This window comes from Perognathus longimembris, chromosome 4 (assembly GCF_023159225.1).
Source record: "Perognathus longimembris pacificus isolate PPM17 chromosome 4, ASM2315922v1, whole genome shotgun sequence".
NCBI classification, from domain to species: Eukaryota; Metazoa; Chordata; class Mammalia; order Rodentia; family Heteromyidae; genus Perognathus; species Perognathus longimembris.
Genome location: NC_063164.1, coordinates 63,383,499 through 63,405,872, shown reverse-complemented (window position 1 = coordinate 63,405,872; position 22,374 = coordinate 63,383,499). Strand labels below are relative to the sequence as shown.

The 22,374-nt window shown below is 39.0% G+C and overlaps 1 protein-coding gene across 3 annotated transcripts in view; it reads left to right on the top strand.

Moving 5' to 3' along the window:
- Upp2 (uridine phosphorylase 2) overlaps positions 1–21,231 on the top strand; it is a 31,461-nt gene extending 10,230 nt beyond the window's left edge. For 2 of the 3 annotated variants that reach the window (XM_048345433.1, XM_048345431.1), the window contains 4 exons: positions 1,743–1,857; positions 7,873–8,082; positions 9,823–9,969; positions 20,060–21,231. In XM_048345433.1, coding sequence (XP_048201390.1) covers positions 1,743–1,857; positions 7,873–8,082; positions 9,823–9,969; positions 20,060–20,211 — 624 coding nt within the window. In that variant the 3' untranslated portion in view covers positions 20,212–21,231. Of the gene's footprint in view, positions 1–1,742; positions 1,858–7,872; positions 8,083–9,822; positions 9,970–14,546; positions 15,443–20,059 lie in introns of those variants that run through there. The other variant, XM_048345432.1, reaches the window with a different exon arrangement.
- The last annotated feature ends 1,143 nt before the right edge of the window (positions 21,232–22,374 follow it).

Below are 22,374 nucleotides of genomic sequence, written 5' to 3'. Positions count from 1 at the left end.
GGCACACCTTGTCTTGCTAACTATCCTGGGTCATTTAGACTAATTGGACTTTTGCATGCTTAGTAAGGAAGGACAAAAAAGTAAGTTTATTGAAAAGTGAAACTACCATAAGTGAGTAGTGATATACATATATATAATATATATATATACACACACATATATGTATATATATATGGTGAGGGGGGAGGAAGAGAGAGAGCAGGAAATTAGTCCAGCTGTCCCATGAAGGAATACTTTTTAAATGTAAGTGGCTATGGTTAGTCAATTAGAAATAGGCCTTACCAAAAATTGAGGATATGGATAGGGTTGGGAAGGATGGCAGAGGATGACGAAAGGGGTGACACTGATCAAAATGCATTGTACTCATAAATTGGCCCATGGAACTAAAACATGTACACCTTCTTAAGGTTTAAAAACAAATAAAATGGGCCTTATCAGCTGGCAAGGCATTCCCAATGGGCACCCCTTTGAAAATATTTCCACAGCTATTGTGTGTGAGTGTGTGTGTGTGTGAGAGAGAGAGAGAGAGAGAGAGTACAACTTAAGCAAAAATGCATTAAGTCTATTTGTCACTCATCATCAAATGGCAAAATAAATGATATTTATAAACTTACCAAATAGCTGACTATGAAGGAACCTAAAATCTCAAACAACAATTTGTCCTCTTAATTTGCAGTAGAAAAAAAATAATAGTTTATTCATTAGTTGCAAAGCTAGTCCAAAGCTTCAGCCTTTCTAATCTCAAACAAACAAATCAATACAAGTTTCAGTCCTGGATCCAGGAGGCTTCCAATGTGTTCAGAATTCAGGATGCCTTTGTTGGGAACCAAAAATGATGAGCAGAAGATTCAAAGTTTCTGTAGTTTAATAATCTTGTTGCAAAGGGGGGTGTCAGGTAAAAAAAAAAAACACCTCAGAATCATGGTTCCAGTGATATTCCAGTTTTTGTGCCCAAGAGTAGAATATACAGAGGGACAGTTCTGACTCTCTGTTACTATATTAGGAGTGACGGAGCCATGGACATGAATCTCAGTTCAAGTTTCTACAAATGACAGCACAGAACATCTTTTTGAAGAATTATTAGAACGTAGTATAATCATCAAGAGTTACTAAATCTAGCCAGTGTTGACCTCTATTTTGGTGACACTGATTCTACTGCTGAAATTCTAACTGTTGAAGAAAACTGGCCTTGATAACAATTTCAAATCACCTACCTGTTTAACTTCACATTTGGGGTAGAAATTGAATCTATATTTCTCTCCTAAAACTCTTCCGAGTTCACCAAAGTTAAGAGGTGAATAATCAAGACTACATGAGAACAACAAAATGGATTTACAAGTTCGCTTATTGGGGTGGAGAAGGGCTGGTGATATGTCAGCCAAAATTATGTTCCTTTGATATCAAGGCAATTACACAACAAGTTTGTTACATGGGCTCATTGTAAAGAGCCTCATAACAGCACCCTGACACACCTGTATACCACCCCCGCCTCCAGCTCTGCTCTTGAAGATCCATTTAACTGGCAGTGAGATGCTCTCTCTGATCCTCACAGATGGATACATCCATCAGCATGTCATGTAGGCGTCAGTTAGAGATGACTTATGTTTTCCTCAGCATTGGCAAAGTCTTAATGATTATGTAAATTTACCGAGGGCTGCTAACTTGTAATGAAAGAAGAAAATATGTCCTGTTCATGCATCCATTTGTGAGAAGTATAATGACTTTCTCTTTTCTTTCAACAGCATGGCATGGGCATCCCCTCCATTTCTATTATGCTTCATGAACTCATCAAATTACTACACCATGCACGATGTTGTGACGTTACCATTATCAGAATGGGTACATCAGGGGGAATCGGTGAGTTGGCTTGATTTCTACCATTAAAAGTCAGTGATTTTATGTGCATTTATGTTCATTCAAACTACTCCAACATACCTAGAAGCATATAGAAATCCAACTGGGGATCGAACTTGAGGAAATTTAAGAAAATACATTCATATTCTCACTTCTTCTTCCTCTTCTTCTTCCTCCTCCTCCTCCTCTTCTTCTTCATCTTCTTCTTCGTCTTCTTCTTCTGTTTCTCCATGTAAACCTAGTACCTATTGCCCAACAGTCTTAGTAATATCTATATGTTGAAGAGTAGAATTGCTAGAAATGTGTTTTGAGGTAATTTTTTCTTTTCCCTTCCCCTTCTCTCACCTTCTTTTCCCTTCCCTTCCTTCCCCTTCCCCTTTCATTTCCTTCCACCTTGAACTTATATAGCCCACAATGACTATGAATTATTGATCACACTGCCTCAGCCTCTCAAGTGCTGGGATTATAAGCATGTGCCACCACTCTTAGCTAGGAGTAAGTTCTGAGCCTACACAATTTTGTAAGTGTATTCAAGTAAAAGATTGTCTTCTTTTATTAGCTAAATAAAGTAGCGCGCATAGCTCTTAAGAAAATATTGCATCTAGCTCATCTCTGTGAGTATATCCTTTTCTTATCTGTCTTTCTCATCAGTCTACCAGATATAAATTGCTTGGGCTTTTAGAGAAAGTCAAATGATGCCTCCTAAAGTTGTCTAAAGAAAGGCGCATTCGCCTTTCTTCTTTCTTGGCTGGTCAGGCAAACTATAAAAGGGCCTGCTTTATGGATCCAGATTATGCTAAGGTAAACTTCTGAAGAAACCTCTTTCTTCTACCTTTTCTTTTTTTTTATTCAAATTTTTATTATCAAACTGATGTACAGAGAGGTTACAGTTTCATACGTTAGGCATTGGATTCATTTCTTGTACTGTTTGTTACCTTGTCCCTCATACCCCCTCCCCCCCTTTCCCTCCTCCCCCCGGAGGTGTTCAGTTCACTTACACCAAACAGTTTTGCAAGTATTGCTTTTGTAGTTGTTTCTCTTTTTTCACCCTGTGTCTCTCAAATTTGGTATTCCCTTTGAATTTCCTACTTCCAATACCAGTAAACACGGTTTCCAATATACTCAGATAAGATTACAGAGATAGTGTAGGTACAACCACAGGAAGGTGATACAAGAACATCATCAATAATAGAAGCTACACATACACATAGGACGTTGAAAGTAGTTACAACTGTGATATAACAATTGTTTCCATAACATGGAGTTCATTTCACTTAGCATCATCTTATGTATTCATAAGGGTATAGCTATTGGGCCTTGTGATGCTCTGCTATGACTTGCCTAAACCTGTACTAATTATTCCCAATAAGGGAGACCATAGAGTCCATGTTTCTTTGGGTCTGGCTCACTTCACTTAGTATAACTTTTTCCAAGTCCTTCCATTTCCTTACAACTGTAACAATGTCATTCTTTCTGATAGAGGCATAAAATTCCATTGTGTATATGTACCACATTTTCCTGATCCATTCGTCTACTGAGGGGCATCTGGGTTGGTTCCAGATTCTCGCTATGACAAATTGTGCTGCGATGAACATTGTTGTGCTGGTGGCATTACTGTGATTATGTTTGTGGTCTTTTGGATAGATACCCAAAAGTGGGGCTGCTGGGTCATAGGGGAGTTCTATATTTAGCCTTATGAGGAATCTCCATACTGCTTGCCAGAGTGGCTGAACCACCAATGAACCAACAATGAAGTAGGGTTCCCTTTTGGCCACATCCCCTCCAACAATTGTTATTATTCGTTTTCTTGATATATGACATTCTTGCTGGGGTGAGATGGAATCTCAATGTTGTTTTGATTTGCATTTCCTTTATGGCCAGTGATGTAGAGCATTTTTTCATATGTCTATTGGCCATTCTCATTTCCTCATCAGAGAAGTTTCTTTGTAAGTCTTTAGCCCACTTGATGAGGGGGCTATTGGTTCTTTGCGGTTTTGTTTTGGAAGAAGGTAATTTTTTTAGTTCTGCATATATTTTAGAGGCCTTTGTCTGTTGAATGTCCTGTAAAGATCTTCTCCCAGTCTGTGGGCTTTCTGTTTATCTTGCGAGCTATGTCCTTTGCCGTGCAGAAGCTCTGCAGTTTGATGCAGTCCCATTTGTCCAACCTTTCTTTGATTTGTAGTCTTTCTGGGTCTTTGTTAAGGAAGTTCCGTCCTGCGCCAAGGAGCCCAAGTGTTTCTCCTACTCCTACTCCTTCCTTTAGTGTTTTCAGGGTGCCTGTTATTTTTTGTTTGTTTGTTTTTTTTGGCCAGTCCTGGGCCTTGGACTCAGGGCCTGAGCACTGTCCCTGGCTTCTTTTTGCTCAAGGCTAGCACTCTGCCACTTGAGCTACAGCGCCACTTCTGGCTGTTTTTCTGTATATGTGGTGCTGGGGAATCGAACCTAGGGCCTCGTGTATCCGAGGCAGGCACTCTTGCCACTAGGCTATATCCCCAGCCCGAGGGTGCCTGTTTTGATTTCAAGGTCTTTAATCCATTTGGAATTGATTTTGGTGCAGGGTGATATATAAGGATCTAGTTTTAGTTTGTTGCATGTGTTGAGCCAGTTTTGCCAGCACCATTTGTTAAAGAGGTTATCTTTCTTCCATACTATTTATTGTTTTAGCTCCTTTATCAAAGATTAAGTAGGCGTAGTTCTGTGGGTTCAATTCTGGGTCTTCAATTCTGTTCCATTGGTCTTCAGGCCTGTTCCGGTGCCAATACCAAGCTGTTTTTATTATTATAGCTTTATAATACAGCTTGAAGTTGGGTATTGTAATTCCTCCAGCACTGTTCTTTCTGCTTAGGAGTGTTTTTGCTATTCTAGGTCTTTTATTGTTCCATATGAATTTCTGGATTGCTTCCTCTATTTCATTAAAGAATGCTGTTGGGATATTAATGGGTATTGCATTGAATTTGTAGATAGCCTTTGGCAATATTGCCATTTTGTTTATATTAATCCTCCCAATCCAGGAGCATGTGAGGTTTTTCCATTTTCTTAGTTCTGACTTAATTTCATTTTTCAAGCTTTTAAAGTTCTCATCAAAGAGGTCTTTCACTTCTTTGGTTAAGGTTATTCCTAGGTATTTTATGTTTTGGGGGGCTATTGCAAAAGGAGTTGCTTTCCTGATTTCAGCCTCGGTCTTCGGGTTGTTAGCATAGAGAAAGTCCGTTGATTTTTGAGGGTTTATTTTATATCCTGCAACTTTGCCAAAGTTTTGGATCAGCTCTAGTAGCTTGGGGGTAGAGTCTATGGGGTTCTTTAGGTATAGGATCATGTCATCTGCGAAGAGAGAAAGTTTAACTTCATCTTTTCCTATTTGGATCCCCTTTATATTTTCTTCTTGCCTAATTGCTCTGGCTAGGAATTCTAGTACTATGTGTAAGAGCATCTTCTACCTTTTCTTAAGGAGCAGATCTTACAATGTCTTGTCAGGGTATAGTTTTCACATGTTATCACATGAAAACACAGCCAGGACATTGCACATAGAAAGGTTTGATTGAGTGACAAGACTTGAATGGGCACTATAAAAAGGAATGAGAATTTTGGATGAAAATGGTCTTAGAATCACACAAGGGAGAATTTTGGAACAAGACTAGATCTTAAAAATCCAATCCTAAAGAATTGGAGAATGGCATATCCAATATCACAGCCACAGATGGCTAAGCCACACTTCATTAAAAGCAGGCAGATTGAAAGCATTGTGGCCTTTCTACAGCTGTGATCCAGAAACAACGTCCAGTCAAGGCCCTTCATACATGGGAGAAAGGTTATTTGTGGATGTCCAAACAAAGGATGTAAGATGCTTGAGTTTCATCAGAACTCCTTCCAGATTATAATTTGTCTAATAATATTCCTAGTAATAAGTAGCAAGTAACCACATACCAGGGATGAAGTAGATCCCATCGGTATTAATGTTGCTCATGATTCTTGAGTTGTAGGATATGTGGAGCTCACACTTATAGACTGTGCTGTTCTGGCTTGGAAGTTGCAACTTGCTATTCCTAAGTCCCAGGCTAGGACAAAGCATTCCAGCAATCACCTAGCTCATTTGTTTCTTTGGAATATGATACACTCTGCAACAAAATGGCACCAAACTCACAATGAAGAGCTCTGAATTCTGGTGTGAACACCTTCCTTTTAAACTTATAGCCCCATTAAGAACTGTAAGCTTATAAATAAGATGGGTTCATTTAATTTTTTTCTTTTTGGTCAGTCATGGGGCTTGATCTCTGAGCCTGGGTGCTGGCTCTGAGCTCTTCAGCTCAAGGCTAGCACTTAACACTTGAGCCACAGCACAACTTCTGGTTTTCTAGTGGTTAATTGAAGAAAAGAGACTCATGGACTTTCCTGTCAGGGCTGGCTTTGAACCTCAATCCTCAGAGCTCAGCCTCCTGAGTAGCTAGGATTACAGGTGTAAGCTACCATTGGCCGGCTGGCCATTTAATTTGCTTTAAGCACTATTGTGTTTGAAGATGAAAGAGGTACTGTATTTCTTTGCAAACACAATTGGGTCTTGAATGAACAAACATATCTTGATAAGTAAAAAGGTATTGGAGTAAATATTTTTTGTCTTTGAGTAACTAAAGCCACAGGGCATTAGTGTACCTAATATTAAGAGCACATGTGAATAACATAATTTTGTTTGCACCCATGTTCAACTTGCTTCGCAATTGCTTTCTTATTCTTGGGGCTTGGTAAGCTGTTGAAGAAGCCACTTGTTTGGCTTATATAAAAGGTATATAACCTATTAACACTCTATCTTCAGAGGCCACCATGGGTCATGAGCAGGATCTTCTAAAATGTCTGTAATTAACTCTACCTTGATCAATACACCAAGAATAAGAATAAGCTTTATTTACTGAGATAGGTGGGTTGCAGACACATTCCAAATGGCATCTTTACAGAAGCTTTTACTCATTCAGCAGATTTGATTGAATGCCTTATTACGACAGGCATGATGCTAGACCTGGAGAGAGAGAGCAGTGAGCAGGTACTGTTCTTGCCTTCACATAGGTTCTGTTCTATCAGAGAAACAGATAAGCACGTAGCTGTAAAAAGTAGGATGAATGTTAGAACAGAGAGAGTCGAGGGCAAAATTAGGACATATCATCTTATTCATGCTGTCAATAGAAATCAGTGTATTGAAAGGTGGGTCATGGGCTGGGAATATGGCCTAGTGGCAAGAGTGCTTGCCTCGTATACATGAAGCCCTGGGTTCAATTCCTCAGTACCACATATATAGAAAGGTGGGTAAACACTGATCCATGTTGCTTTTTATCTATTTGTGTTTATTCTTTTGTTCCTCCCTGGATTCATACCTTGTGCAGGGAAGGACATAAGCAGACACCTGACTGTCAGGAGTTGGAGAGGATGTAAACATATTCCAGGCTGGGAGAATAAGAATTGGCAGAAACTGGTTGCTCAAGTGAGCAGGAATCCCTTGAGCAAGCCAGATTTTGTAGCAATGGAAGGTCAGAAGAGAAGCTTAATTTACATGGAGTCAGAGAGGAGAGGGAGCGAATGTGATGAGAATCTGAAGGAAGAGAGGAGGAAAGTGCCAAGAAATTATAGTAATCAAGGAGTTTCAGGGAAGATTAACTATCAAGTAGTCACATCACTTTATGAAAGCTACTTGCTGGCAGGCTCATTTAGTTTATTCTTGACCTAATTTATTCAAAAATGAGCCTGAAGCTTGGTACTAATTTGCATGTCCAAGAGTCATGTTTGTCTTGAAATCTAAACCCCATCATGTTGTAAATGTGAATCTGGAAAGACAGCAAATGGAAATGCCTGTTCTGGATGTTATTTACTTGCATTTGGAAAAGAAAATAATTTTAAAGATGAAAACACAGAGAATCATTAGCAACTAGCATTACTTAATGTTGGCAGAACAGGTTACATACTATAATGTCATTTTAAATAAGGGAACTCTAAGTGATTGTCTTCTGTGATGACTGACATACTCCTGTATTGCAGGAATTGCACCAGGCTCGGTTGTAATAACAGACACAGCTGTAGATTCCTTCTTCAAGCCCCAGTTTGAGCAGGTGATTCTGGACAACATTGTTACTCGAAGTACTGAACTTGACAAGGAACTGGTAGAAGAGCTATTCAACTGCAGCAAAGAAATTCCCAACTTCCCAACCCTCATCGGCCACACGATGTGTACCTATGACTTCTATGAAGGTGAGAATAACTTCTAAACTGTGAAAATAACAGAAAATTCCAGGAACTCTTTGTTATGCAATCCCATAATTTATACCAAAAACTCTGCTTTAGGAAATTAATAGTTGTGGATTAAAAAAAAAAAGAAACGGAAATCGCTTTTTAACTTACTAAACCACAGCCATACAAGGGCCCAGTAGGCATTAGAGAAACATGTGGAATGAATTTATATTGAGAGTGGGTTTAATCCTCTAGGAACAAATTGAATACTGAAATGCAATTAGTAATGTTGACAAAATCTTATCTCTGTTCATGCCTTTAACTTAAACCAGTGACTTTAGAAGAGGGGAACTATGCTGGTTCTATAACTCTGCTGTTCACTGATATCCCAGATAAAAATGGAAGCTAGGAAGCAGGAAGAAATGTTTGTGTGAATCAGTCCCACAGGAAGAGGGTGGTCTCAAAGTGGAGCATTAATTTCTCAGCTCCTAATTTCCCCCTATCTAGACCCAAATTGAAGGCCAATATGAAATAACAGCTCTTGTTTTAAGGAGTGAGGAACAAGGCAAAACACCCTCCAAAGACATACCCTGGTTCATTCCAGGAAAAAAAAATCTACAGAGGCTTGGTATCATGTAAAGGGGACATTCAAGAAATTCTGTAAAGCATTTGTGTTCATATTCAAATTGTATTAGAATTCACTATAAATGACTTGTTTTCTAATGGATCAAACTTCAGTTATAATATTGAACTGTTAAAAATGAGGCATGGAGAAAGTTCTATTTTCTACGTGCTAACTGAAGATAGTCAAGGTGTTTCACCTTGTGTTTGTTATAAAATAGAAGGGGCTTGATATCTCTACCATAGGCCACTGGTTTGCAGTTTCTTGATTTAGAGACTCATTCAGCACATGTTTAAGATCAACATTGCAAATGGCTGCCTATTGGAGTCTGTTTTCTTTGATCTGTGTGGAAATTATTTGACACTTGTAATTTCTAGAGATTTTATATAAACATCCAGATATGGGGCTTTTTGAAATAACACAAAGTAATATTAAACTATAAAATAATATGTAATGGCAGCTCTGGCCCATTTCGGGGCCACATGCCAGGGAGTAGATGTGAGCAGACTCCCATCAATCTGTTGACATTATCTGCTTAGCTTTGGGGACATCTACCCTTGAATCAGCTTCAATAACACTGTCTTCAAGGTGTTGGCAGGCAGTGCTAGAGAGAAGAGAAGGAAGGGCGGAAAGTTGACAGCCACAGTGGAAGCACCATTAAAGGGACACGAGTAAGGCAGAAAAAAGAGGGGTAAGGGAGTAAAAAAGGACTATGGAAACAGTGGCTGGTGATGGAGCCACATAGCTCAGAATCCTCCTGGGGAGTGACCTTGGGTACATACATAGTAGAAGAATAAGTGTCCGGCTTTTCTGCATTTCCATCTGTCCCCACAAGTGGACTCAGGTAAAATAAAGTGATCCACACACATTGAGACAGTCTGATAGGAAGACAGGAGTGCAGAAGGGCGGCATGCAGCCTGCTGGTGAATGTGAGGGAGGACATGTACCAATTGCCTGCATCTGGCTGTCTCTGTCACAATGGCCAAATGGAGAGATGCTGTGTACAAACACCATCATTGCTGAGAGCATCTTTGAGCAGGACTCCTCTCTCACCGCTCCTGTATCGGTGCTATCCCCTCAGCCATTAGGGAAGCCTAAAGTGGAACATGGGCCACTAAATGTTCTCCATTCTCTTTCAGGACAAGGTCGATTAGATGGAGCACTGTGTTCTTTTTCTAGAGAAAAAAAGTTAGATTACTTGAAGAGAGCATACAAAGCTGGTGTCAGGAATATAGAAATGGAATCTACAGTGTTTGCATCCATGTGTGGACTCTGTGGCCTAAAAGGTAAGCCATCCATGCATCTCGGCTCACACTTCAGAGGAAGAGAAAGGGGGTTGGCTATTTATTACTTTGGGACAAATGCATGCTTTATAATTGTTTGTAATATATTACCTCCTCATGTCTTTTGAGAGCACAGGACATTATTCCCACTATGAATATGGGGAAATGTAGCATCAGGGTCAAGAACAAGGTGCTGAAGGGCACCAGCTGGTTGGAAATATAGCTGGGATTTGACAGTAAGTTTCATTTTCTTCATCCTGGTAGTAGCTGCGATTTTCTATTACAATTGAATTATTGAGACAAGATGCAAATGGGATTCCTGAAATAGTCTGCCAATCACTATTTTAATTAGCATGAACAGGGAAAGGACTAGGGAGAAAGTGCCATTTGAGAAAAGGAAACATAGAAAGCACATTCTGGTAGATGTCAATGTGAGGCCAGAGGCAGCAGCATACAGATGTGTTGGAGGAGCAGGACAGAGACCAGAATACACAGAGGGGGTGAGAGCAGTGAATGAGGGGGTAGTGAAGATTTTGTGGGTCATGTGAGAACTGTGATTTTTCTCTGAGTAAACAGGAAGCTATGGGAAGGCTCTGAATAGAAAAGTGACCAGATTTGACACACATTTCATCGCAGTGATTCTAACTGTTGAGTTGGAAGAAGCTAATGGATTGTAGCCAGAGCAGGAAGAGGAGTAAGAAGGGACAGGAGACAGGCAGAAAAAGAGGGAAAAGGGGGTCAAAAAGGACTATGGAAACAGTGGCTGGTGACAGAGCCATATTGCTCAGCATCTTGGGTGCATACAGGGTGGAAGAATAACAGTTAAGTTTTCAGCATTTCCATCTGTCCCCATAAGTGGACTCAGGTAAAATAAAGCGATCCACACACATTGAGGCAGTCTGGTAGGAAGACAAAAGTCCAGTGAGAAACAATGGGCAAGTTAACAGGGCAGGTTGACAGCAGTGGAGGTCAGGATACTTGGTCAGGTTCTAGAAACATTCTAAAGGCAAAGCCAATAAGGCTTGTTGACAATGTGGTTTGAATTTGGGTAGAGAAGGAGGAGATAAGAATGACTGCTGCTTACCTCAAAGGTTATCATTATTGGGATAAAACAATTTTAGGTGAGGATTTGAAGGTGAAGATCCATTTAGATCTTACCAAACGGAGGACAAGGCCACAGATGGACTTAAGAGTTCCCATGAGAGGTTTGATTGCCGGAGTAAAATTGTAAATCTCATTCAAGTCCATATAGTGGATGAGATGACAGAAAAATGTCGACATAGATGAAGTTAATACTCAAAAGCTGGAAGAGACTGAAGAGGAGTAGTAAGAGTTATTGGGAGTGTACCTGGGGAGTGTCATGTTCTGCTATCCAGAGAGTAAAAGCTTTAAAGACAAAATACAGAATTACAGCTTGGACGGGAATGGTAGCACAGACCTGAAAACCCAGCTATTTGCAAAAGGCGTACATAGTACTGTAGTCTTGGAACAGACTCAGAAAAAAAAGTGTAACACTCTCTGAAAAACAAAAGCAAAAGAATGAACTGGAGGAGTGGCTTAGCAAGAGAGCACACACTTTGTAAGCATAAAGTACTTTCAGAAAAGTACTTCCAGAAAAATTAAAAAGTGTTACAGCCCAATAATTCTTTATTTTAACACAATCAGAATTTGAACTCTAGTATTTTCTTTATAGTCAATCAATTTCAGTATACACATTAAGCATTAAATGTATGTAGCAACAGTTTTTTGGAGGTACTGAGGTTTATACTTGGAGCTCTTTACTGCTGAGCCACACCGCTAGCCCTTTTTTGAGCTGATGGTTTCATGATTCACCCATCTTAGGCTTCTGTCATAGCAGGGATGCCAGGAATATTTCATTATGCCCACCTCTTTTACCACTATACTCCATCTCTTTTTATTGAGATAGAGTTCCTCTTCAGGCTAGCCTAAAACTACAATCCTCCTGATCTGAGCCTCCTACATACTATTGCAAGTGTGAGCTAACGGTGCCAAATTTCTGTGGTTACATTTCCAAGAATACATTTGAGAAGGAAGCTACAGCTCCTAAGAAGAGATGAACAGCAGACCCATTACCTTTATTATTGGCATCTCAGAATATACATACAGGCAAATCCCTGAATATATGGGTGAAAAACAGTAAAGACACATTTATGCTGTTAAGAAGGTCATAGTTAATGCCCCCTTTAAGAATAATAGTGTTTGTTTTTCTATCAACGAGAGTGGGACAGACAGCTTGACTTTGTTCAAGGAACAGTCCAATGAACACACATCTTGAAGGAATTTCTTTATTAGGGAAACAAGTGATCACTCCAGCCACTGCTCCATGTAGTATATAAATGAATAGACTCTGGAAACCAAGTTAACTAAACATAAATGGATGACCCACCAACATGCTGCTCAGATTAAGTATGGTGACTCAGCTCTTTCCTAGTGGCAGCCAGAGAGTTCTAGGCTTTTGAACCCTGATCCAAGTCTTCCTCTTTAGAGTGTTTTGGGAACTTGAGAGAAGCTATTCTGTTATAAGAGCATTTCGGACCTTGCTATGATTCCATGACATTGCGCTCCCTGACACTCCAGGTTCTCATCTTTATGGCTTTCCTCTACTATTCTGTAGTTCCAGATCCTGCTGGTTATTGATCTCAGCCTGTAAGGAGCTTTTTTCCTACCCCCACCCCTCCCTACAGCTTATTCATGGAGCAGTCTCTCTGGGTTCCTGAAGCACACACTAGAGGCTGCATCTACAACTCTGACTAATTTGGTAGTTCTTGGTAATATTCCTGTCCAAATTTCTTCATGATGGCAGGGCCCCTTATCTCCTACAGATGCCACTTTTTCAGAGCAGATTGCTGGTATGCTGTCCCTGGAAGAGCAGCATCTTTTGATTTTTATACATATTTTTATGCGTTAAGGAAGGTCTGGGTGCATTTCCAAGCAGTTACTCAAACAGGGGACATTAGAACACACCAATGGTAAGCAACACAAGATAGGCATTTGGCACTCAGAGACCTCCATGGCTGCTTGGTTTCCCAGCCCTGTCCCCACCTACAACTCACCTTCCGTGTCTGTTCGTGGTGACCCACTCCACGCTGTCTCTCCAGCCTTCTCTGGTGGCTGTCTTTTCTGTCTCTATCAAAGAGCTTTCTCTGCATCTTTAATACTACCAGATGAGTGAATAGCCAATATGAATTCCTAAGGTGATAAGTGATAATTTCATCTTATGAAGAACATTCTATACATATAAGTTTTCTAGACACCCATGGTTGTACTCCAGAGGAATCACTCATGGAGTCCAGAAACAAATGGAATTATTCATGGAGTGCAGAAACAAATCTTTCTGCATCTACTGGGCACCGGGCTTGCGTCCATGTTGATGACCACTTCTTATCTTTGCAATTGATGTCAAATTTCCACAAATGAATCCACTCATTCTGTCATTCTCCTTTGATTACCACCAATGACTATCAAACTTATTTGGTTATTTTTAGCTTATATATTAGTTCACATGACTGATGCATAAAGGCCTATATTTACTATCTCTCTCCATTAAGATATGAACATTGTAACTACAGGTACTTTGTTATCACTAATAGAGCCCCAGCACTTAGAGTAATGGCTGCCACATAGGCATTCAACAAATATTTGCTAAATAAATTAGTGAATGAATAAAAAGGATGACTGCTAGACTCTTCTTGGCCTTGGAAAATGGCCATAAAATGGAATCTGTTGTTCATCAATGATATCCTGGTTTGGAGTCATCTGAAAAACTGGAGTGCCTGCTAACCGTCCAAATAGGTCAACGTTTCCCTTTGCCATTAGGTTTATACAAATGCTTTTTTATTTTTATTTATTTATTTATTTTTTGCTATACCTGCAGTCCTTCAGAGTCTTGTTGCTTGGTAGTTAGCCTATTGCCTACGTGCAATAGGCTACCAGCACCCATGAATCACTGGCACTCTACTCATCTCATTATCCAGAGCAAGAGAATTAAGCATCCAATGCTGCTTTAACAAACAATAGAGAGAAAGGAAGGTACGGGAATTCTCTAAATAATTATACATCAAAAGGTGAAACCTTATAATAAATACAAAACTATAACATGGTAGACACATGGTATCATGTTGAATGAATGCATCTATCATTTTATATGATGCACCTACCTGTTCCTCTCTTAAAGTAAAAATTACTTTAATTAAACCCGCACACTTCTGGTTAAAGATGATAATCCACCTGCATTGTGAACCTCTGATAAATATATTTATCTTTATCCAGCTTTTTAGAGTCAAATGCTGCCTTTTGACATGTGCTTTCCTGGCAATATATGAAACCTAATATTTATCTAAGATTAAGTTCTGCTTAAATTATCTTCAATGTCTTTAGTTGTTTACAACTCACAGTGGCTTTTCTTTGGGGGAAAGGAAGAATTCAGTGTTATTTCTTTTGACAGATACTCGTAACTTTGGGGATATTTTTGGTCTTCATATTGTTACTTTATAACTGTTCAATAAAAGGGAACAGAAGCTGACTTTAATTCCATTATTACATTCCTTTGCTGTTCCCAGCCATGAAGATTATTGGACCCTGGCAACTGCACAGTGACCAGTGATAAGACCCAAAAAATATTACAAGAATTAAAGATTATAGTTGGTTTGGAGCTAGAACATTGCTTAAGCCTAAAATAGAGATAAATCAGGATTTTGAAACATTATTTTTGAAAAGGTAGGAGGAAACCAGACTTAATTCTCTTCACCCTCTCAAGAGAAAAGGACACAGGTTAAATAACAGGTTAAGTAATGTCTCTGCCTTCTCAATAGAGGGGTGGTAGGGCAGGACTTTGAAGTTAACTCTGTATGCATGGGCTGTTCTGCATCTTGTCTAGAATCTCCCTATGGACATGGACACCACAAGATCTGTGGTCTCTGGGCAGAAGATCCAGAGAATATACCATGAGAAGTCAGTGACTTTTTTCTGGTTTAAGTATTCTGAACAGGTAATGGTACTACTTCATCCAACAAACCCTAAAGGCTGAGCATATCCCAATTGTTAGCAATGAAATCAAATCAGATGTTAAGCAGATACCCAACACTATGAATAGCTGTTATTTTTGGTCATAGAATTGTCCGTCAAGTCTGAAAACTTAAGTGCAATGATAAATAATTTATTTCCTATTTTGTTTTTGGAGAGAGGGTCTTTTTACTAATCATTGAGCTTGAGATTATCCTGCTTTAGCCTCCTGAGTAGTGTGATATAACCACTGTACACCAACATGCTTGACAGTTCAGTGTTTTAAAAATTGACATATTATAATTATGCAAAATTCATGGGTATAGTTTGCTGTTTCAAGATATGAATAGCTTGTGTCGTTATCAAATGGGGAACTAGCACACCCATTGCCTTAGACATTTATCATTTGTGGTAAAAGTATTCATAATCCTGACTTTAGTTATTACTTTAGTTATTATTTAGTTTTTACAAAAACAATATTTTTAAAAAGCAGTTTGTTTCTTTTTTAAATTTAATTTTATTGTGAAGGTTATGTCCACAGGGCAGCTTGCTTTTTCTTGTTTTGTAAGATTTTAAACATTTTTAATCAGAGTCCTCCCTTCTGCCTGTACATGGCTCCTTCACTATTCTCTGGTGCAAGCTGTAGCATGTTTCTATTAAAAGATGACTTGAGGGGCTGGGGATATAGCCTAGTGGCAAGAGTGCCTGCCTCATATACACGAGGCCCTAGGTTCGATTCCCCAGCACCACATATACAGAAAACGGCCAGAAGCGGCGCTGTGGCTCAAGTGGCAGAGTGCTAGCCTTGAGCGGGAAGAAGCCAGGGACAGTGCTCAGGCTCTGAGTCCAAGGCCCATGACTGGCCAAAAAAAAAAAAAAAAAAAAAAAAAAAAAAAAAAAAAAAAAGATGACTTGTGCTCACCACTATTTTTTTTTTTTTTTGGCCAGTCCTGGGCCTTGAACTCAGGGCCTGAGCACTGTCCCTGGCTTCTTCCCGCTCAAGGCTAGCACTCTGCCTCTTGAGCCACAGCGCCGCTTCTGGCCGTTTTCTGTATATGTGGTGCTGGGGAATCGAACCTAGGGCCTCGTGTATCCGAGGCAGGCACTCTTGCCACTAGGCTATATCCCCAGCCCCGTCACCACTATTGAAAAAAGTGTGAGTGGCAACTATTAGTTGAAGAAGAATACATTTAAGACATTTATTTAAGAGAATAGGTTAAGAGGTTTAGGTATCAAAGTAGCCACCTGGTAGTACAATTCTAAACCTAAAAAATGAAACTCTGAGTTTCTCAGAGACCATAGTAAAAGTGAGATATTTGGCCCTTATTATATAATGAAAGGAAGAAATTGAGATTTTTTTCACCAAGACATTATCCAAATTTAAAACAAATGAAATGATCAGCTATATTATAACATGCAAGGTTTTAAACCACACTTTTATAAGAAGATATAAGACAATTCCTCAAAAGGAGGAAAAGGAAACCTTGCTTCCAGCAACTAATGTAGCCTTTCTTTGGGGACATAAATAGTTAGGGTCTAGATATGTACATTTATGGTAATTTGATGTAAGCCAGGGACAGATTTTAAAGTCTTTAAAGTAGCTTTTTTTTTTTTTTTTGCCAGTCCTGGGGCTTGAGCACTCATGGCCTGAGCACTGTCTTTGGCTTCTTTTTCCTCAAGATTAGCACTCTACCACTTGAGTCACAGCACCACTTCCAGCTTTTTCTGTATATGTGGAGCTGAGGAATCAAACCCAGGGCTTTATGCAAGCACTCTACCACTAGGCCACATTCCCAGCCCTAAAGCATCAATTTTTAAAAATGGCCATTCAAATAATTTATTCTCTCACCTTTCACCCTTTACCCCACGCTAGTTTCATCTGTGTGGGATGGAACCTAAAAGACAGAATTATTACCCATCTCTTGTTCTGATACCAGTGACCAATAGGCCCCATTCTAAGAAAATCAACCTAGGAGAACAAATTGTTTGTATGTTCCTAGACTTGATCAGCTTCTTTTAATACAAATTGTCTTTACCTGGATTGTGATTCATCGCAAACAGCCTGAGATTAATGTCTAAGGGGAGCCAAGGAAGTACAAAGGCTTTGGGTTGTTGATTAAACAATTATTTCTATCCTTCATTTACTAGGCAGTACTGAATGAATACTCACATTATAAACTCCAACCCTGTAGAAGAAAGGGAAGTGTGGTGGATATAAAAAGAGCCTGCAAGAGGTAGAAGAAGAGTGGATAGAAAGGCCAGGCCAGGAGCCCCAGTGTCAACCTGTCATTTTCACATTTTCCAAAGGCCAGCCTGTATGGCTGTAAGTATGGGTATTGTGGTCCAGCTTCAATATCTGTACCCAGTGCAAGAGAAGACCTTTCCAGAAGATTTCTCTAAAGACAAAGTTAAAGCAGTGGCTCCCAGGGCTTCGTGGAGTCCTAAGTTTTGATACATGGGCTTTGGGGACCTGGGCTTTTTGCATAAACATTTTGTACATAGAAGCATTTTTGTGTGAAAGAGGTTCTAATGACCACTTTTGTTAGCTCTCAAAGGAGCCCTGAATGATGCCAAAGGGCTGAGAATCACTGAGCATCCATTCCCAGTACAGCTCTAGGTACATTAAGCCCAGTGTTCTGACCTCAGGTTCTCATTACATTCCATCCTCGGCTCAGTTAGCTGACAACCTCCTTACTGACAGCTAGGTCACTAAGTGTCCCTCCTGCCCCTGGAGCCAGCCTCCATGCCTAATCTGAGGATTATGGTAGCAAAGCTGTCAGGCTTAATTTTGACAAGTTGTTTTGGGTAATTAGTCCCTTTTAATTGGTCATGGAAATAGTAATTTTCAGAGACAAGATTATTATATGCTGTTTGTTAATGGACTCTTCAGGGTCAAGAAAACATCACTGAGATTGTTATTACCTGTTCTTTTCCATCTTTGGTACTACCCTTGAATTCCAGAAAAGACTTAGCAAAAATGACTCCTGCTCTGGGCAGGGTACAGAGTGTTCTTTCCTTTCATGGTTCTACCAAGGGAAAGATTAGAAAAGGACTTGCAACTTTTTCTAGCTATTGCCAACCTCTGTCAGTCCTCACAGACTTGCTGATCATTAACTAGAAAAGCTGGGGGAAATTTCTAGCTCTTTCATTTGTTCAGTTGCCTGTTCAGCCAAGTGGTTTTACAATCAAGTGAATTTTGAATAAATAGGGTCCTATCTGATGAAATATTCAATTCAGCAGATGTAGAATAGTTTCCCATCTGTTCACGTCACTGAACATGCAAGGTCAGTTTGGTCGATAGGTCAGGGCAGCAGTACCTGCAAGCAAATGGCTCAGGAGAGAAGGGATACAGAAGAGAACTCAGCAGGTTAGGAAGCTGAGAATTCATTGGCTACTTATTTAACAGTTGCATCAAAACCGGCCATCCATTTGACCTTTCTAAACCTTCATTTCATCATCTGTCAAAACAGAGCAAAAATAATACTAGCTCATGCCCTAGCTGTATGAATCAGATATTATAGATGTCTGGCATATAACAGGAATAAACCAAAGACAAAAGATATACAAACTAGGAGAGAAACACTTGCAAGCTCCATACTTTAAAGGGTTTTTAATGTCCAAAATATATAAGGAACTCATGCCATTAGAAAGAAAGGAAACAAATGTCCTGATTTAAAAATAAAACCAAACAGACCTGCAGGGAACTTTTACACAACAATATACAAATGCCCAATAGATAGCTATAAAAAATTCTCCACATCACTAGTCTTCAAGGAAATGCAAATTAGAACTACAATGTGAGGAATGAGGAGATATTAGAGAAAGGGTACAAGATTTTAGTTAGATGGAAAAATTCTAGGTCTTTATTTTTCACGATGGCAACGCTAGCCATAAACTCTTATCTCATAACTACTAAAGGTAGGGATTTTTATCTAAAAAGGTAAGCATATGAGGTGATTATGTTCATTTTCTACCATGTTCACATGTCAAAATATCAAATTGTACCCCTTAAGTATATATAACTATTATTCATCAATTAAAAGTAAAATTCAAAGATAGCATGCTATTAGGTTTACAGAACACTTTTTAAAATACAGATTTTCCAAAGTAGCCTGAAATAGTAGGTCAAGAAACAAATATTACACTGACACCCAACTTTATTTTATGCCTTCAGAGTTTGTTAATACAGACATACCTAATTCTATTTGCACTTTCTTCTTCCAAAATGGATTCAGGGGCAGATGAAGAGTATTGTAATCAATTTAAAGTGCTTGCCATCGGTGCCAATGCAGGTAGCCACACTCCATGGCTCAAAGGCTTCAAATGTACAATAAAGAATTTATATGGCAGCCATTTTTTCTCTAGAACTTTTCTATTGTGATGGACCAAAGATGCTGCTCTTATGGGAACTTCAAAAGTAAGAATTTTGGAGAGATTTTGGTTCCATTCTCCCTAGCTTCTTATCTATCATAGGATATTATTCTTATTTTTTATAAGTCTGTTTGTTCTTCCATAAAACTGATTTTTGTGTTGGTATATTACCTTTCAGATCTTTCAAGTTTCATGGTCAATGCTTAACTTGATTGGTATTTCCTGGGTAAACATTCCACATCTCTTCTTTATTTACATTACTCTTAAATAGGTCTTGCAGTAGGCAATATCAAGGGCATTACCAAGGAGTAAAATGTGACTTCAGGAATAAGTTCCCTAGGTAGACTCTCACATGGACAAGCCTTCTCCAGGAGCTAAAAAATAGGATTGCAAGCTGGAGCTTGGGTCTCTCTCTCTCCTTGTTCTTATATTGAATACAGTGCTTGTGTAAGCCTGAATCCAACCAAGTGTGAAGGAAAGGGAGAAGCGGGGGTGACCACAATCTTCTTATCATCATCTAAATATCTCAATGAAATGATTGGTAGAGTTCCATAGAAATATACATGTTATAAAAGGCTAGGAGCTCTGAAGATCATGCATAAGGGGGAAAATAGCACAAAATATATGTACTACATATGTGGATGCTTTAAGTGAATATTCCTGTGATTCACTTCAGTAATCTTATTACTTGCTCAACCAGCTGCCGTGGTCTGTGTGACCCTTCTTGACAGACTCCACTCTGACCAGATCAACCTGTCCCATGATGTATTGGTGGAGTACCAGCAACGGCCTCAGCTGCTAATTGCAAATTTCATCAAAAAGCAGCTTGGACTTCATGACCAGATGTCATAACTTGGCAAACCAACTCTCCCTTTCAAGTTGGTAGATCAACTTGTGATGTTGAGACTATGTATTATTTGCAGCATGTTCATATCATCACCAGTCACTTGCTAAAATCATAATGGAGAGATTTCTTTGTTTCTTTGTCTTAAAAATGAACTTATTGTAAGAGACTTTAATATCCAAATTAAATTCAAATTCCATTTTCGAATAAGTTAACTGAATCAGTCAAGTAATTAAAATTTTAAACTCCTGGACTGTGACATTTGGAGTTTCATATATAGCATTAATTAAATTCACATCAAAATAGATCATCCATGTGCAGAGAGTTACCAGTCATTCTCCTTCTGAAATAGGTCCAGAAATTCATGTTAGGATATTGTCAGGCACTTCGAGATGTTGGACAAATGGCAGAAATTGATCATGCACATTTAAAATATTGACAGAAAAAGTGTCAAAAATGGAGATCTGCAAGGGAGAGTTATTCTTAGGGAAGTATGATCATACTTCTTTTCAGTGTCCACACAATCTCAGTGCAGCAGAATGGGATTAGAGGTTTATATGGGCCTCTGTTTGTGATTTAATCACAAACCATAACAACTCGGGATTACACATTTATTGTAAAATGAAAACTCCTGGTAATTCAAAGATAGCTCTTTCTTCAGAAACCACAATGACTAAATTGCTTTCTGGTAATCTTATTTTTTTCTTTTAAGGAAATGTGCTTTGAGGAGGTTGTATATATGTTTTGTTTCAATGTGAACTTGGCTAAGGAATTACCAACAACTGAATTTGTCCAGATGCTAATACACCCCTATACCACTCAGCTCTCTGGGAGGCAAGGTGCACTTACCGGTCACACCATATTCTCTGTGAGCTAATCCTGCCTTCTGTATTCTTGTGAAATGGACATACTGAGGAAAGAATGGATGAAGGTGGAAGTAGATCATTGCAAATTTGTATAATATATAATATTGTGTACATATATTTATATGGTTGAAATTCAGATAAAATTCCATTCCAACCATGATGCAGATATTTTGGTTCCTGGAACCTTTCATTGTTTCGCTGTTGAATGTGGCAAAATGTAGACATAAGGTCAGATTCCTTGAGGATGGTCATTAGATTCCAGGCTGGTTGAGTCTAATTTAGCCTTCTGTCAGGAGAATATTTTTGGTTTTTCTCTTGAGTAGCAACAACAAACAATATCCTAAAAGCATCTTGGGTTTGTGAGCTTCTTTTGGAAAGAGAAATGCCTGAAACTCCAGATATTCTAATAATTGGCCATCCAATACAAAGCATGAAAACAAGAGTTAAAAGTAATCATACTTTCTGATAGACTTTATTTTTACTTCTTATTTTTCAAGTCAAATTAGAAACCAGAGTGATTTCATAAGTCTTCAGGTTGAACTTTTTTATTCGCTGCTGGAAAAATCTTTGTTTTCCATTTTCCTACAAGAGAATGCTGTAAGATAACAAAATAATCACACCAAATCCTTCTTTCACCTCCAAATTAGGAGTGTGTGTGGGCATGTCCATGCATATTTTCCTAACCAGTGTTTTTTTATCTCAGTAAAACTGTCTCAGTTGCACAAGGGTGGAGCAATTCTTTTATTTCTATTTAAAACAAATAGTTTTTAAGTAGTTGGACAAAAGGTTTCAATTCAACGAATGTCAGTTTATGAGTACAATGCATCTTGATCATTCTCACCCCTTTTCATCATTCTCTCTCTCTCTCTCTCTCTCCCTCTCTCTCTCTCTCTCGCTCTCAGCCCCATCCATTCTCTCTTTTCTGGTTTCATTTTCAAATGTTCACATTGAATATAATGACTTCATTCTTCTCTGAAAATTCCTTTGATGATATTTTTTTCTTCTTGACTCTCACATACAATCAATTGCCAAGACCTATGAACTGATTCTCCAAAGGTATGCTCCTACTAGTCTCCCTGTTTCCAACCCCTCTGCATCAGAGCTTAGCCAACTACCATTGTCTCTCCTCCAGCCTCCTGTGGCAGTTTCATCCTTAAAATTCAAGTCTCTATTCTTGAAGTTAAGTTAGGTTGTTTTCTGGCTCAAAGTCTTTTCACTAGTCTTCAAAGGGGAGTTAAGGCCAAGCATGGTCCTCTTGTGCAACCTAGATCCATTTCCAGTCTTTGCCCTCCCAGACATCACTGT